The sequence below is a fragment of the Grus americana genome, chromosome 14 (genome assembly GCF_028858705.1).
Source record: "Grus americana isolate bGruAme1 chromosome 14, bGruAme1.mat, whole genome shotgun sequence".
Classification (NCBI taxonomy): domain Eukaryota; kingdom Metazoa; phylum Chordata; class Aves; order Gruiformes; family Gruidae; genus Grus; species Grus americana.
The window spans coordinates 3,677,461-3,693,091 of record NC_072865.1 but is presented as its reverse complement, the minus strand read 5'-3'; the positions used below and the strand labels follow the sequence as shown (position 1 = coordinate 3,693,091).

The 15,631-nt window shown below is 41.0% G+C and overlaps 1 protein-coding gene across 5 annotated transcripts; it reads right to left on the bottom strand.

Annotated features, from left to right (window-relative positions):
- Positions 1-910: 910 nt before the first annotated feature.
- On the bottom strand, positions 911-14,004 carry C14H5orf24 (chromosome 14 C5orf24 homolog). 5 transcript variants are annotated; one of them, XM_054841345.1, is made up of 3 exons: positions 13,869-14,004; positions 5,186-5,618; positions 911-3,295 (listed from the first exon to the last, which is right to left on the bottom strand). In XM_054841345.1, the coding sequence occupies exons 2-3, from the start codon at positions 5,610-5,612 to the stop codon at positions 3,255-3,257; spliced, it is 468 nt and encodes a 155-aa protein (XP_054697320.1). In that variant the 5' UTR covers positions 5,613-5,618; positions 13,869-14,004; the 3' UTR covers positions 911-3,254. The 5 variants fall into 5 exon arrangements, with proteins under 5 accessions (XP_054697320.1, XP_054697316.1, XP_054697317.1 ...); XM_054841341.1 differs by having other exon boundaries at positions 911-5,618; XM_054841342.1 differs by having other exon boundaries at positions 911-5,615.
- Between the last annotated feature and the right edge of the window lie 1,627 nt (positions 14,005-15,631).

The window sequence follows — 15,631 nt, the reverse complement described above, 5'->3', positions numbered from 1 at the left end:
GAGGGTGCTGGAGAGCAAGGGGAGGACGCAGACCTAGCGGTCTAGGTTGCAGCTTCTGGTGGGTAGGGTTGCCCATCTTTCCCAAGAGTTAGGGAAAAACTTCAGCAGAGAAAAAAGAAAAAGAAAAAAAAAGAGGGGTTGGGTGGTATGCAGACTACATCTTATCAACAAAGATAAATTGGAATATTGCTATAATACAGGGATAAATGCATCTTATTCACCACAGAATAATGAATAATTACCACCATTCCATGAAAAGTTTAGTTTATCCATACTCTTGAACTGATTTCCATGTGTGACAGAGGGAAAAAAAAGTTAGCAGCTTACTATTTATATACACATAGTTATAACTCCTCTCTTCTCATACTTGAGCAATTAAGTTACTGTAGCAGCATTTCCAATTCCTGAAAAAATAAGCAACATTCCTCTATTTTCTGATACCTTGCAATTCATACAGGCTTTTTGCTTTAATTCAAATACATGGAACTTGCCTGTAACAAGCAATACACATCTTGCGTTGAAATTCAGAAAGCAAAGTGTACTGAAAGGCTGAGCTTATTTATTCAATTTTAAAATCGCACAACAGAGTGGCCTCATGGCTCTCACAAACCCCGTGAGCATTTTGAAGTCCACACAGGCATGAACACACTCAGCCTATTGCAGTTAGATTCAATGACACTTCAGGAAGGCAAGGGCTGCTGGATTTTAAGTGAAATCCAGTCAAGGTGTGCCAAAACATTTCAGTGCTGGTTTGAGTTCTGTAACTATGACTGAGACATCAGGAGAACAAACGGCATTTCCATTTCCAAGAGAGAAGGGCTAAGGCTATTGGTATGGTAACTGCTGTCAACAGGCATCTTCAGCCAGAATTTAAAAGATACTAGAAAAAGCCCAGAGAGGAAAAAAAAAGTTAGGTTTTAAAGTATTAACTTTATTAATAAATATACATCCATATGATGATGTAAATACAGATCATGAACACTACTCCATTCCCATACACATAATTGCACACGAGTAGCTCAAGTTCATGGACATAAAAACATACACAGTATCTAATCAGGCTTTTTACAGCAGAGGACAGGGTGCTGATACTAGTTATTTAACAGATTACTGTTTCCCCCAAAGTAAACCTGTGGAAAAGCAAATGATGAAAGATTAAATTACCAGAAAGTGGTTCAAATTTCAGAATACAGATTTTTCTATTTGAAAAAAAATCACAAGGAGAAAGGTCTAGTCTCTACTAAAGTCATAAATATATTTAAGCAGTGTTAAAATATATGCATTAGAGAATAATAAATTTTTGTGGTCAGAAATTAAGTCTGCAGTTCAAAGTATTTGTGATTGTTATCAACTGTTTTAATTGTCAACTCTAAGGATAGCGTGAAACATTATTATACATATAACAAAGAATAGCAGAGTCACAGCTAATGAAACCATCGGACAAATGACTTCACATTGCTCTGCCTTTTAAAGCTCTTCAAAAATGGGGGAGGGAGTTAAATTCTCATCTGAATTACTCTGTGTATTGTAGTTCCAAGTAATTCTTTTCACAGACACATCACTTTTCACTGACAAGGCTTGGTTTTGTCCTGACTGAACTCTCAGATCTTTCAGACAAAATGAAAATATATTTATTCAGAACAGAGATCTTTAATGGCTCTTGATACATAGTTATTTTGATTAGTTTAAACTAAATCCAAGATACAAAGAACATTGCTTTAATGACAAAGCTAACCACTGATTTTAAAAAATACTATCTTTGATATCAGTCAGCCACTTCTGATGGTATCTGATTTTCTTCTGCCAAAATAGGGTGCTAGCATCTTGAATATGTCCAGTGCAAGACTTTATAGTAGCAAAATTATTTGGTTTTAAAGTTTAAGTAAATTTAATCAGAAACTGAATAGTAGTTACTATATGAATATTAAACAGTGAACTTGTATAGCATCATTAAGGAATAATAGCAAGCTAATACATTTCATTTATGTATAAATAAGACATTAGAAACTTGATAATTAAAAGAAATTATTAAAACCCAAACTTGACATGTAGATCTTCTGAACAGTGTTAACACACAACAGTGATCTGAGCTTATGAATAGCTGAATTATGATATATAATATAAAATAAGCAATTTACCTTACAAGTAATGTTTTCATACTATGGGGGGAAAAGGCCAGTTTTCCCATTGGTACTAATAAAGTTTAGGCATTAACATGCTGTTTCAGTGTTTTTCATAGAAAGAAAAGTGTTGAAAAAAGCACAATGTATTCTGCAGATTATATATAGGAGAAGCAGAAGTATTTGAAAATTCCATTTCTAGTTCACTTTGAATCTCTTAACTTCTCTTTTCTTCCCCTCACTGCATGGCACCAGTTAACCATAGTCAGCTATAAACCACAGCAGAGTTAGGAAAGGCCCAGCAGTGCACTTCTGGTCTCCTTGCTAAATCTGGAGCACCAAGCAGCCCATTACAGACTCTCTGAACACTTTTCTACTTTATGCTCATCATTTCACAATTGACAACGTTAATTGTTTTTTACTGGGATTATATTCCATCTGATATAATTAATAAACACTGTAATGAACAGAAATTGCCTAGATGATTTCATTATTTCATCAGCATACTTGAATACAAAATTCATTATACTAGCAGAACAGCGATACATCTGCATTATCTCCTGACACACAGCACAGCACCACTGAGTAGATGCACAAGTGAGAAAAGGAACGGGAGCAAACAGGATAAAGAGGAGGAGGTAAGAAGTGGAGTTTCTCCAAGGTACAGTGGTGACATGCAACACGTTCCTTGCCAGCGAGGTGTGACACTCCTGCAGTTATTACATTCAGCTGAAGAGGACTGCTTTCCCAGCTGAGTTCAGGAAAGAACTTAAAGCAGTCTTTTGTTGAAAAATCATCTGATTAAAAACAGCCAATACAACACAGATCCTGAGGGTGAATTAACTCACGTTAGCATTTTGCATGTGTCAGAAGTTACATTGTTCTGAGAAAGATTGCTAAATTTCAGACTTGCGAGTTTGTTGAGGAACAGAACGTATAACTGGATTTCATAGCTTCAGCATGAAGAGACTATTTTTTAGTAGCAGTTTAGCTGCCATTAGTTCATCTATCGACTAAGGAGCCATCCAGTATAGTTGAGGTTCATTGTCTTAGTTGCCAGTGCATACACAGTTCCCCCAAAACAATTCAACACACCTATTGTAAAGTACAGCATAAAGTCCAGCTCAATATGTGTTAGGCATCACTGGAACACCTGAAGGCTTGCTGCTTTTTTCCTGATAAAAAAGGTATGAAACATGACATCTGTTTCTTAAGTTGGCATCACTGAAATCAAGAGTTCTCATCAAAATGACAGCAGGCCAGAATAGCATTTATGTCAACAAAAATTATAAGCATCATTACTCATTCAGCACAAGCTCAATTAACCCAAATTTTTCTTCTCCCCCAAATCTGCAAGCTCTATATATTCCCCCCCCCCAGATATTTGAAGCTACAAATTTATCATAATGTCATATTATACGTGTAACAACTTAAACATAAACTTTCTTCCAGATGAAAAAAAAAAAAAAAGCTTTAATTCCAGTAAAATAAACTTAGAACAAACAATATGCAACATTGAGGACTGATTTTTTTGAAGTCTAGATTAAAGTATTTTACACACACACTCACACACTCTCTCACACTTAAAAAAAAATTAAACGCGCCCAGTTGAAAAATGGAACATTTCTTTTGGAAGGAGTGAAGGCTTTAGTTTGAGTCAAGAAAGGTATTTATAGTTAACCAACAACATTTTTTTTCAGCTTGCATGCATAGATGAATTACTTTATATCTGGGGTCTAGCAGTGCAGTAAACTGCATCCTGTTTGCATCAGCTATACAGTTTGCTTTTATAAATCATGAAAATGGTGTCCTTTGGTAGATATATAAGCTTTCATAACTTAAATATAGTATAAGTGTCAAACAACGAAATAACTGTATTTCCAGGAATATCTGGCAAAACTAAGTCTGAAAACTTGGCAACAGTGTCTATTTAAAAAGTTTAATTTGTAAACATTATAGATTAATACTTTAAAAGCTATTAAACTGTCGCCACCTAAGCACAGGTTTTAAAGGCAAAAACCAGTGTAAATAGCTATTTACAGATTTAAGAACATACTGTTTAATATTAACCAAGTGCGTAACTAGAATGAACAGTACTTAACTTCTTATAAAATATTTCAAATTTCAAGGAATTATTTATGGTTTGGTATATGTACTATTAGGCATTTCAAAATTACACAGCAGAATCCTGTAACAGCATAACTAAAAGAACAGCTATCACCTAAAGGCAAATTAGCTTGTATTAATAAGGCGCTGTGAAGCTGTAACACGCTGTACAAATTCTCATTTTTGTTTTAAGATTTTCAAAAATACTTTTGGAGCATTAGTTGAAATTGTCTTACTGCTACAATTCCAGAAACAAAAGCCACCTGAAATCAGCACTTTTTTTTTTTTTAAAAAAAAAAGTTTGGGGTTTTTTGTTTGTTTCTTAAGTATCTATTTGAGCTCTGTAGAAACTCCTGCAGAAGTAAAATGTAGCTTGCTGCTTTCTTTAGCAATTTTTCTTTTCAAGTAATAACTCATCTGGCTAAGCTCCTTATTGTGAGATAGGCCACATCATGAACCAACAGCCAGCTAATTCTGTCCTCCATATTTCAATTATTTAATGCATAACCACACAACTAGATTTACCAGAAATTGAATGTAAAACTAGGGACATGGACGTTACTTAAGTATTGACACCAAGGCATATGCATCACTTCAGACTTTCTTATAAATTATGATTTAAAACCAACAAAAACCCCTTTAAACTAGTGCCTTCTCAACATTGTTTTAAAAGTTACTGAATTGCACCCGTAGGCTATGGCATTATTTGAATAAAAATAAAATCTAGAAACTCAGACTTAGGCAAACACTACAACAAAATGCAAGAAACATGCCAAAATTCAGAGTAAAGCAGATTAGTAAGTTACTAATTCCCTCCTTTCATTCATTAGGCTGTTTGATTTTGCTACTAGTTTCACCAGCAGCATGTACTCCTCTGTTATGCACCATAGGATAGGGAAAAGCTGCACTGCCACAAGTATAACTTAGATTTGCAAGCCGTGATAGAGCTTTAATGCTACCTGGAGGTCTGCCTGGGCTGACTTTGTATCCTGCTGCTTTAGTTGTACCCAAGGGTCTGCCTGGACTTGTCTTAAATCCAGCTGCTTTGGTGGTCCCCAGGGGTCGACCTGTGCTGGTTCGGTACCCTGCTGATTTTGTGGTCCCTGATGGCCTTCCACGTTTACCAGATCGGTTGAGGTTTTTCTTTTTCTTTAGTTCATCTTTTGTCTCTATATTCCTGCCACTTGTGGTCTGCAAGTGTGATTCGTTCAATGCATCTTGTCTCTGGCATGCAATTGGTTTGTGGCTGACTGCGTGGCTGTATTTACTTTGCTGCGTGGCATACAAGTCAAACTGATCAGCAGATCTCACATTGTCTTCGTTAAGGCAAGAACTCTTGCCGGTCCCACAGAAAGCTGTATTACTGCTGGCAACAGGGTGCATCATTTTCTACTAAAAATAAGAGAGACAAATATGTATCAATATATAATCATACTGCAGCATTCCACAAATTAGAATCTTTCAAAAGCTACCTCTATTTCTTAAAATGAATCAAAACTACTTTGTCTATTTGTAGTAAACAGTATTGATGTCAGTAAATTAATTTTTTAAATGAGTCACTTGAGGTTTTGCACAGTAACCTTTACACATAGTTAAAAACAACAATTTAAACCATGTATTATTCAGATAGGTATAATTAGGGAAGAAGTATGTTAAAGAACTGAACAAGAGCATTTCAGCAACCAAGATACCCAATATCTGCTCACCCACTGTGATTTCAAAACCTTTCTAACTGAATTTCATCTAAATTCTAGCCATTCTAGTTGCAAGATTAACCTATCACCTGTGAGCCAAGGAAAAATACCGTACCACTCTCTTGAGTTAGTAGATATAGGCTCCTACAGATTTTTTAACTGCAGCAAATTAATAAAACACTTAGCAGTTTTGTCATTTCTCATCACAATTAATGTTAAAGAAAGAAACAGGTAAGGCATTCAGCAAAGACAATGATGCCATAGTTGGGAAAGCAGAAGTATGGAATGAATCTATTTCAAAGTACAAGGTGCTAGATTGCAGAAATGCCACTGCTGTTCTAGTTAGAAACGCAGGTACAAACTGCTGGTAATGCCAGCTCTGAGATAACAACTTTGGGAAAAACACCACAACTCCTGTTACAGACATGCACATTGTCACACATCTCCAAATATTCTAGAAAACAAATGTGGCCCATCAAGGTCAACAACTGTTTTATATAGCCTGCTCTTTTTGTTAGACAAAACCAACTTGAGCTGTGCTCTGTTTACAGAGGTTTACATGTTTAAACAAGAATCAAAGCCCTATCTTCCGGACAGTAGGAGGGTGACTCTCACCTGCATGTTACTGCAGGCTGAACCCAGTTCCAATGCACAAATTGACATCCAGCTGCTAGAAACCACGTATGGTCACCATGATAATTACAAGCAACTATTTCTAAGTAAATTGGTTATGCTTATATCCATCATATCAAATCTCTGCTGCATATATACTGGGGCAGAATCGCAATAATTAACAATATTACTGGTATTCTAAAACTTTTTTAGTATTAGTGCTTCTAAATACCAACTGCACAGATACTGCCTCAGATTTCTTAGTAATGGTGATACCGTTAAGAAGCCAGCAAGCCACTCAAGGAGCAACATGATGATATTTTCACCCATTCAACTATATTGGTTCTACAACTTAAATAAGCTGCAAATACCCAGTTTAAGATAATAACATTTAGCCACGCTGAAGACAAGATTAAGCCAATCACTGTCTGGCATGTCAGAGTATTTCTGTGCCCAACAGCCATGCTTAGGACACCAGCTATTTCTTCCTATGGTAAATTTCTCTAGTAGATAAGGCCTGGAAGATTTATTGTATTTTCCCTGCAGTAGCTTTGGAACATCACCTACAGCAACCCAATTTAAATCGTACCATTGATTACTGAATTTATTTGGCAGTTATGAATGTCTCCTCCCAGCCAGAGAGAAAGCATACAGCAGAGATGGTCTGTTTACCCAGGAGTAAATCCCCGTGCTCTTTTCTTCTCATTCTCTGCTGTAACACCCAATTTACGTTGGCTTGTCAAATGCACGTTACAGTGTATTACTCTTCTGCAAATATATGAATATGGGTTTATGTCAAATAGTGACATTATGATAGTAATATAGTTTGAATATTAGACGGTTCTAGCAGAGATTATCTGAGTGCTACCATTCCGGTGTGTTGAATGGGGTATAGTGGAACAAATGTGAAGCCACTGTTATTGCTGGTGTTGACCAGCAAACAAAACAACTACTAATAATTTGCAAGCCTGTGCTTAGCAAAGAACAAAGGAAGTAAGCTACAGGTCAAGAGACCACCAGACAGTCTTTTCTGTGCAGCAATAAAAAGGAAGCTTAAGGTTTTCTACAATCAGCAGTCAAAAAAAATGTTACCTTCCTTTAACTCTGCTAGAATATGGCCCACAATATCACAAAAAAAAAACCCCACCTGAGATTTTTCATGATATGTAATTGCAAACACGAGGTTTGATAATGTACTTTTGCTGCCAAGAGAGTAAGCCCAGCAGCTCTGAAAGGCTGTTCATCTGTTTGTTGATACACTAGAGGACACTTGGAGCGGTTAGCAGCATTCTTGTCTTGGTACTCACTTTAAAGGCAGGAATACTGGCTTCAGCCCCAAAAAGCCGCTCCAAGCTCAACTGCCACAAAGAAGGATCAGTTCAGCTGCCCAGTATCCAAGGAACACACCAGAGCAGGGAGAAGGCACTGAATAAAGTGGGGGCCCCTGGTATTTCTCAGGAGACCAACCACAGCTCAGACTTGCTCCTGTCTATGTTACATTCTTTTTCTCTGCTTTTTCTCCTCATCGCAGGCAGGAGGATATTTCCTACAGACACCATCCATCTTTCCTGGAGAGAACCACTGCAGGTACTCCTAGACAGGGAGTATCCTGCTGTAACCGGCACACATTGGACCCTCATCACCATATGCATGTGTTTTGTGTCTACTGGAATATCCCCGAGAACTCTCGACAAACACTAACTTTAGGTACAAAACCTGGCTGATGCTTGTTTACCTCTCATCTGGCAACAGCCAGTATCACTGTAATTGATGAAAGAAGAAAGACGTACAGATCAGTAACTGTTTAAAATTTCTTACAAGCGGAAACTTAAAAAAAACCCACAATCTTGGTGGAAGACTGCCAATGGGATTTTTTTTAATGCTTCCCCCCCTACCTTTTCATCAAACCGTGAAAATTTCAAGTAGTAGCCAAAGTTCCTATTCTGTGTTTTTTGATTTAAGTCTTTTTTGGAAAAGTTTTAAAAAGGAAATCTGTAATCGAGCTTAATTACCCTAAAATGGACATCTCCAGTATAATTTTACTTCGTTCACGTTACAGTGGGGAATAAAAGAATGTAGTGAGTCTATCTGTAGGGCGAAAGCAGGTTTCTTGGCAGGGAGATATAGTGTATAAGTGAGAATTGGTATAAAATGCAAAGCTATGCCAATTTAAAAATCACACTCTAGCTCAATTGTATAGCCAAACACATACAACGTTGTGTGCAAGCATTCTTAAATAAAACCAGCCAGAAAAGTTTCCAGCAAAATAGAACTTACTTGTTTTGAACCTGTAAACAGACATGTAAAAGATATTTGCAACCATTTACTTAAATCAATTTTTAAACTGATTCAACTGACTGGCTGAACGTCTTTGTGTAAGAAAATAGTTAGGATGAGGCATTGTAGTAATGAAATTTAGTGAATATTTCAAGAAGATTTTTACTGGAAAGCGGCTGTAGAGGATTTTCTATATGGACCCTTTTCTATCTGGTAATTTATTTCTGTACAAATGCTTTAGCACCACCGAGGTGAGTTTGAAGTTTTGTTTTGCTCAGATGACAGCCAGGCTACTGAGCAGTCAATACATGATGTATGAGGCTGCTATTAATATTTTTTTTTTTTGTATTTCACAGTCAAGCTTGATGTTGTTTGCTGTCTTCTGCTGGGAGATGAAATAGAAACCTTATTATAGGCAATACAGATGCAGCAAGAAACTTAAGAAATTTCACCTAATTCCAGTGATATCATAGGTTTTGGATAGACTGAGACAGTACATCCTTGCATCCCTAAATACAAGTTAACATAGCACACAGCTCTAGCTTACAACTGCTAGGGCTTCTGTCACTGGTATGGCCCATCTCTCTTCTAGGCTTGCAACTATGCAAAAAAACACCATTCACATCTTTTTCACTACACAAGATTTTAAGACCAAAGCTACTCAAATCACATTACATAAAAACACCCTCTTGGGTTGGGACACGCCCTTCGTGGGCAGAATTTAGCTGCCAGCATAGACAAGATGAAAACTTTGACAAACAGAGAAAGTATGCAAGCCCCTCAGAACAGGCACTCGTTCAGTAAGTATTTTATACTGAGTACTGGACCTGTGACCCATTATCTGCATTAAGCAGAATAATCAATTCCAACATAAGCAGCAGGTGACTGCTCTGGTCTTGCCCACCCCAGCCTGCTTTCTGTAACTACACCTGGTTAGCACCAGAACAGACCCGACTCAGCAAGCGCTTTTAACTTCTGGTAAAACACACTTGAATCAGAGCAAAACTGAACAAAACTGGAAGTACATCTATATTACAGCTTTTCAAATGACAAATACCAGGAAAGGTAAACTCCCATCGCCAACAGGGACAATTTTGCTTTTAATGAGGGTTAGTATACAAAACCCACTCATTTTTTCTGAACATTTCCACCACCAAGCTTACAACTATTTCAACAGTATTGATGGAGCTGTAGGAGACTGCAGCAGTATTATCATCATCATCACCCTCCCACCTTGCTTACAGCCAGTACATACAAAGTAAAAGACACAGACATACTTAAAAACACAAGCAGCTACAAGTATTATTTCTGTGCTAGTACTCCGAACGTCACTTCTACCAATTAAAACCGTTGGAGTGGAGCACAGGACCAGCTCTGTTCAAGATCTCTGCATAAAGAACGCTCTATGCCACGTACGACAGCACAGAGGCTACAGGCCCTGGGGAATACCAAAGGGCTCATTTTCTTTGCAGGGGGGAGTTAAAGCAGCAGCGATACTTTCCCTTTCAAGATTACAACAAAGATATGGTATTGGTTCTGCTTTTCCCTCTTAGGATAGCGGGTGTGAGAAATACTTTCATCACTTGGTTAAAAGAATGAATTATATCGATTTAAATGTTTTTTTAAGTGTCCCTTTTATCATCACCTCCTTTTCTACACGTTAACTCTTGTTAAAGTAGGGCCTTACCCAATTTTTAAAAAACCTGTAACTGCTTGTTTTCACAATGTTGCACCTTACCTTGAGTACTCCCATAAATGTAAATCTCTTAAAAATACTAAGTAGGAAATCCTATCAGCAGCACAACATACACTGTAACACCTGAAACTACATTTGAAATCTAATCTACTTCTGAAGCTAGATAACCAGTTTCTCCAAACTGTGCTTACAAAGCACTTTCTGCAGTTGATTGTGTAACATTTTTTTCATCATTTGACACTAGGTAAACTATATTAAAAACAGCCAAAATATAATAAACAATTTCTTTAAAGCAGTGACTCACTAGAGCTACTACATGACAACACAAGACTGTAAACTGAAGAGATAACATAACTTTGGAAACAGTTTTTCTCTCAATTATTCTTAGTGCAAAAAGACTAAGCAATTAAGAGTTCCCCAAGCAATACAAGAACTTCCAAGTATGGTCCTTCCCCCAGTGACCCAGGGTCATTTTCTTACACAACAGAAGTTAAGGGAAGAGTTATTCGGAGCAGATATACTCACCCCCTTCAAATTCCTATTCCCCTGACATGCCAGGCAGAAGGGGAGCCTTCCCTCGCAAAGAGGCTGCGACTCCTCCTCCTTAACAGAGAGCTGCAACCTGGGTGCATCTCTGCACCCCCAGGAGCTCAAGTCTTTTGATTCTGACACCCTCGGAGAAACGGTGCTCTCCAAAGCCGAAGCACCAGCTTTCTATTAAAGAGAGATCAGCGCTGCTCTCACAAAGATTTGTCACGCGCTAGGTAGGTTAAGTGTCAAGTAAACTGTGACCTTTTGGGGATCATTCATGATTTGATTGCAAAAGCAGGCAAACAAGTAATTGTTAGGCTCTCTAACCTTAAAAAACAAATAAGTCTTATCTAAGGGCAGAGTTTCACTAGATGCTAACATCAGCAAGAATGTCAGCTGACTTCTTCCCACCCCAAAATTAAGCTCATATGTAACCATGTGATGATGAGAAACAGATCACTTGAAAGGGTTAGGACAGCTTCACAAAAATTAAGGAAAATTCATTGACATGATTAAATCATGTCAATGATTTAATTAACTGCACACCTCCAGTTACACTGACACAATCGACAGTTTGGTTTCATAATCAATAGAAACTACACTGAATCTGCATTTTTTCTGAATGAGACCCTTTTCTTGCCCTTTCCTCTTCTCCCACGTTCCCACTCCTTGTGCCAACACTAACTATTGTGCAAGAGCAGGACAAACCAACACCAGGGATCTGACCCAGGTGAAAACTAGTCTAACAAGAAAGCAAAAGCAACAGTTGGCTGGCATTGAGGCAAAAGAGGAACAGAAACACGCATTTCCATTAGAAGCACAGAGACAGACTGAAGTCCCAGGTCAGCCTAAGCAGCACTGCCCACTGGTTACCACTGACCCACTCCCCCCTGGTCCCATTTACTTAAAAAACTAACCAGACCTCAAAAAAAAAAAGTTTACTTTTTGGCAACTTAATGGACTCAGAAGACCTGAATGAAGGGCACGACAAATCCCAAACACAGCATGGGGAATGGAGGTTGGGGAAAACCCCCCACAGCTGGGGATGGGGCAGCACAGAATCAAGGCAGCCATCAGGCCAGACAGACTGGCTTAGAGGAGTAAGGTTGTGAAACTGCACCCTGATTATTCTGCGGTTCTGTAATTACCAAACTTCAAGGCAATTCAAATATGCATATGAATGACGGAGCAGGTAGAGGTAGATCTTTATAAAGAAAGGATTATTAGTGTTTATGAAATTGTCCATTCACCTCCAGGAGCTACTCCCAGGTAAAGAGGAGCAGACCTCACCATAGCCTAGAACAACGGCTTTGAGGAGGTGGAGATGCTTATTCATCTCCGTGGGTGTTCTCGCCCACCCGCTCTTCTCCCCAGGGAACAGACCTCGCTGTAGTCTAGAACAATAGCTCGGAGAGGTAAGACATGCTCACTCATCTCAGTGGGTGTTCTCACCTACCCTCTCCTCTTTCCCTAGCCTCCTCCCACAAACGGATTTTGAAGCTTAAGAGATCTCCTTCCTTAACATCTCCTTCCTAATGTGCACTTCAACGGTGTTTCTCTGCGACAGGACTAGTGAGAACAGCTCCAGACACATGTCAACACACCCAAACACAGCCTCTGCAGCATACTTATGCTAGACTGCAGAAAGACAAAGTCCACTTGTTGAATCTGTTCAACAATGGTCAATGGACAAGCAAACATGCGGGACTTTTTTGTTTAAACTTGTATCTAAAACCTGAAGGATATGGATACAGACAGAAAAAAAAGTTTTAAGAGAAACTGTGGCATCTGAAGATTGAAATAGAAATAAACCATAATTTAAGAAATATATTAACCAAGTGTTCCTCCTACTCTTTTGTTTTACAAAAATAAAACCCACGTGGATCAAAATAACTGTTACTTTAGAGAGATATGTAGGGACAAATGAATGCAAATTAAAGGTGCAACTATTCACTAATTAATTACCCCAGAAGGACTATGCACAAATAAGGATGTACTAAACTATCTGCAACTATCCACAAGAACATACACCATTCACATGCATTATGCTAGAAGGCAAAAAGGCGCAGAAGGAAGATATCAGAAGCTATCCAGATACCCCGACATGCAGGTGAATGAAGGCATGCACTACTTAGCCACATCAAGTAAATACATCCATGGACTGTATGCACACATTAAGATTCCACACGCTAATGGAAATATGTTCTAGGTGAAAAGCACTGCATATACACTATCCCCACGCACGAGAGCCGTGGGTGCTGAAGGGAATTAGTAATTCCTGAGCACAGCAGAGAGGCCAGGCCGGGGAGCAGCAGGAGGCCCAGCTCCACCTGAAGAGGCCAAGGGCCAGCGGAGGGGACAAAGGGGCGGCGCAGCTCCCCCCTGCCCCGGCCCGCCGCCTCAGCTGCCACCACAGCCGGCGGGCACCGCGCTTGCGGTCACGGGGGGAGTAGGGGGGTGGTGTTCGCTTCATGTGTCACCTGTCTCGCGTGGGTGGCAAGAAATAGGGCCCAGCCAAAAGCCCCTCGGCCCAGGGTGCGGCCTGGCTCCCTCCCTCCCGGACGGGGGGACAGCGGGACGGGGTGGCGATGGCGCAGCTTCCCTCCCGCGGCCCTGCCGGGCTAGGCTCCCGCACCCCAGAACGGCGCGCAGGCGGAACGCCCGTGAGGACACCGGGGGATCCCCCTCAGCGGCGGGGCTGGACGCGGCCGGCGGGGGAGGGGAGCGAAGCCGAGCTCCCCTCCCCCGCCGGCCGCGTCTCCATCTTGCCCGCCCGCCGCCTCCCACCGCGCAGAGAAGGGGCCAGGGGACACCGGCCCGGCTCGCACCTACCTGAGGGGATCGGAGCGGCCTGCAGGGCGGCGGGCGGACGGGCGGGACGGAGGGCGGGAGCGAGCGGCCGCCTCCCCCACACCCCGCCGTGCGGCTGCAGGGAGCGGCGCTGCGGCGGGCGCGGGCGGGAGGGCGGGGCGCGCTCCCGAGCGGGGCCGCGCCGCGGGGCCGCGCGACGAGCGTGCGCGGGGCGGGGCCGGCGGGGGACTCCTCCCGCCTCTAAGGCGTTCGGTGTCGGGGACCCGCCGCCATTTTGTCCTGCGGGTGGGAAGGTGGCGGGTAGGCAGCCAGCTGAAGTGCGAGGCGCGCACGGCGACATGAGGGCCGGGGTGAGGCCGGCCTCCCTGCCGGCACCTTACTTTCCCACACAGGGTAAGGCAGGACTGCCACACAGGCGCAGAGGCTGGCCAGGACGGCATGGAGTGGCCTTGAGCACAGGCGAGCGATCCCTATTGCCCGGGGCCTCTGTGACAGGGCAGGGGAGCAGAGGAGGGGTTGCTGAGCAGCAGGGCCAGCGCTGCTCCATCATTCTTCTTGTTCTCCACCTCGTGAACAACATTATTCACGTTTGTCTTTGCATCTGGCTCTAAAGGATAAATCACTGATTTGTTGTGCAGCAAAATAAATCCTAGAACACACCCTCTGTATCTGAAATACCATGAAGGGTTAAGCACATTCATGAAGACTCAGGATTCCTGGTGTTTCCACTACTTTAATTTGGATGGAATAGCATGATACTTTCTGTCCCAAAAGTACACACGTTGCAATCCATTATAGACCAGTCAAGCTTTAGGAGTGTATTAAAATAGCATATTAGGTTAGTTCTCTTTCACTGGTGACTTTGCCATTTCCAACGTAACTCATACAGGGTTAAGTCCATGCACCATCAGCCACTTATGTCTTGCAGCAGCAGCTCCAATGTTGATTATTAAAGAATTTGCCCTACTTTATCCATCTACATTCTAAAGAGTTCAGTTACTCTGTTAGTACTCTTGGGCCATTGACACAGTAGCATATACACCTTCAAATTAAAGGGTCGAAATGAACCTAAGTCCCTACATGACTGACATCTGAAAGAGTCTGGAAGATGTTCTGCGTTAATTCAGATGAGGTCTTAGAAAATAAAAGCAAGAAAGATCAGGCAAAAAAGAACCTGCAGCTTTTATAAATGGCTAATTCTGTTTTTCTAAATATTTTCCTCTCCTGCTGTTGTTTGGGGAGCTGACTGCTGTACTCCAACCCTGTGATATTCCATTTCTATAATACTTGGAGCTCTTCAGGCCGAAAATTGCTGTGAAACATCCTGCCAAGACGATGGTTCATTTTTTTGCCAGTGCTTCCTACTGCATGCAGGAATCCTCACTTGCAGTATAAGAAAGCAGCAGGGAAAAGCAGCATTTATTTAGCTTAATTTAGCAAATGATTCAGTTTATTTACAAGCCTCATCTTTCTGCCAGTTTTAACTCTTGTTGGAACTGCCACTGCCAATCAAAAGCGGTAGAGTTCGATACCTCTTTGCTATCCCGTTAAGATTCCTTCTGGTACCTCAGTCTGGAAGGTGATAAGAGTCAGGCCAGGCTTAGGCTCTGGATTTGTCTAGAAGAAATTGTGATCTCAACAGACTGCAGAAGTGGTCAGATAGTAGAGAGGAGTGATCTTGTAATGTGAACCAGCAAGAAGTTCCCTCCCAAGAAGCCACGAAACCTGAATTGTGCCATTGTTGAGGTGATCACCGGCCAACTGGCAGAGCAAGATCTAAACAT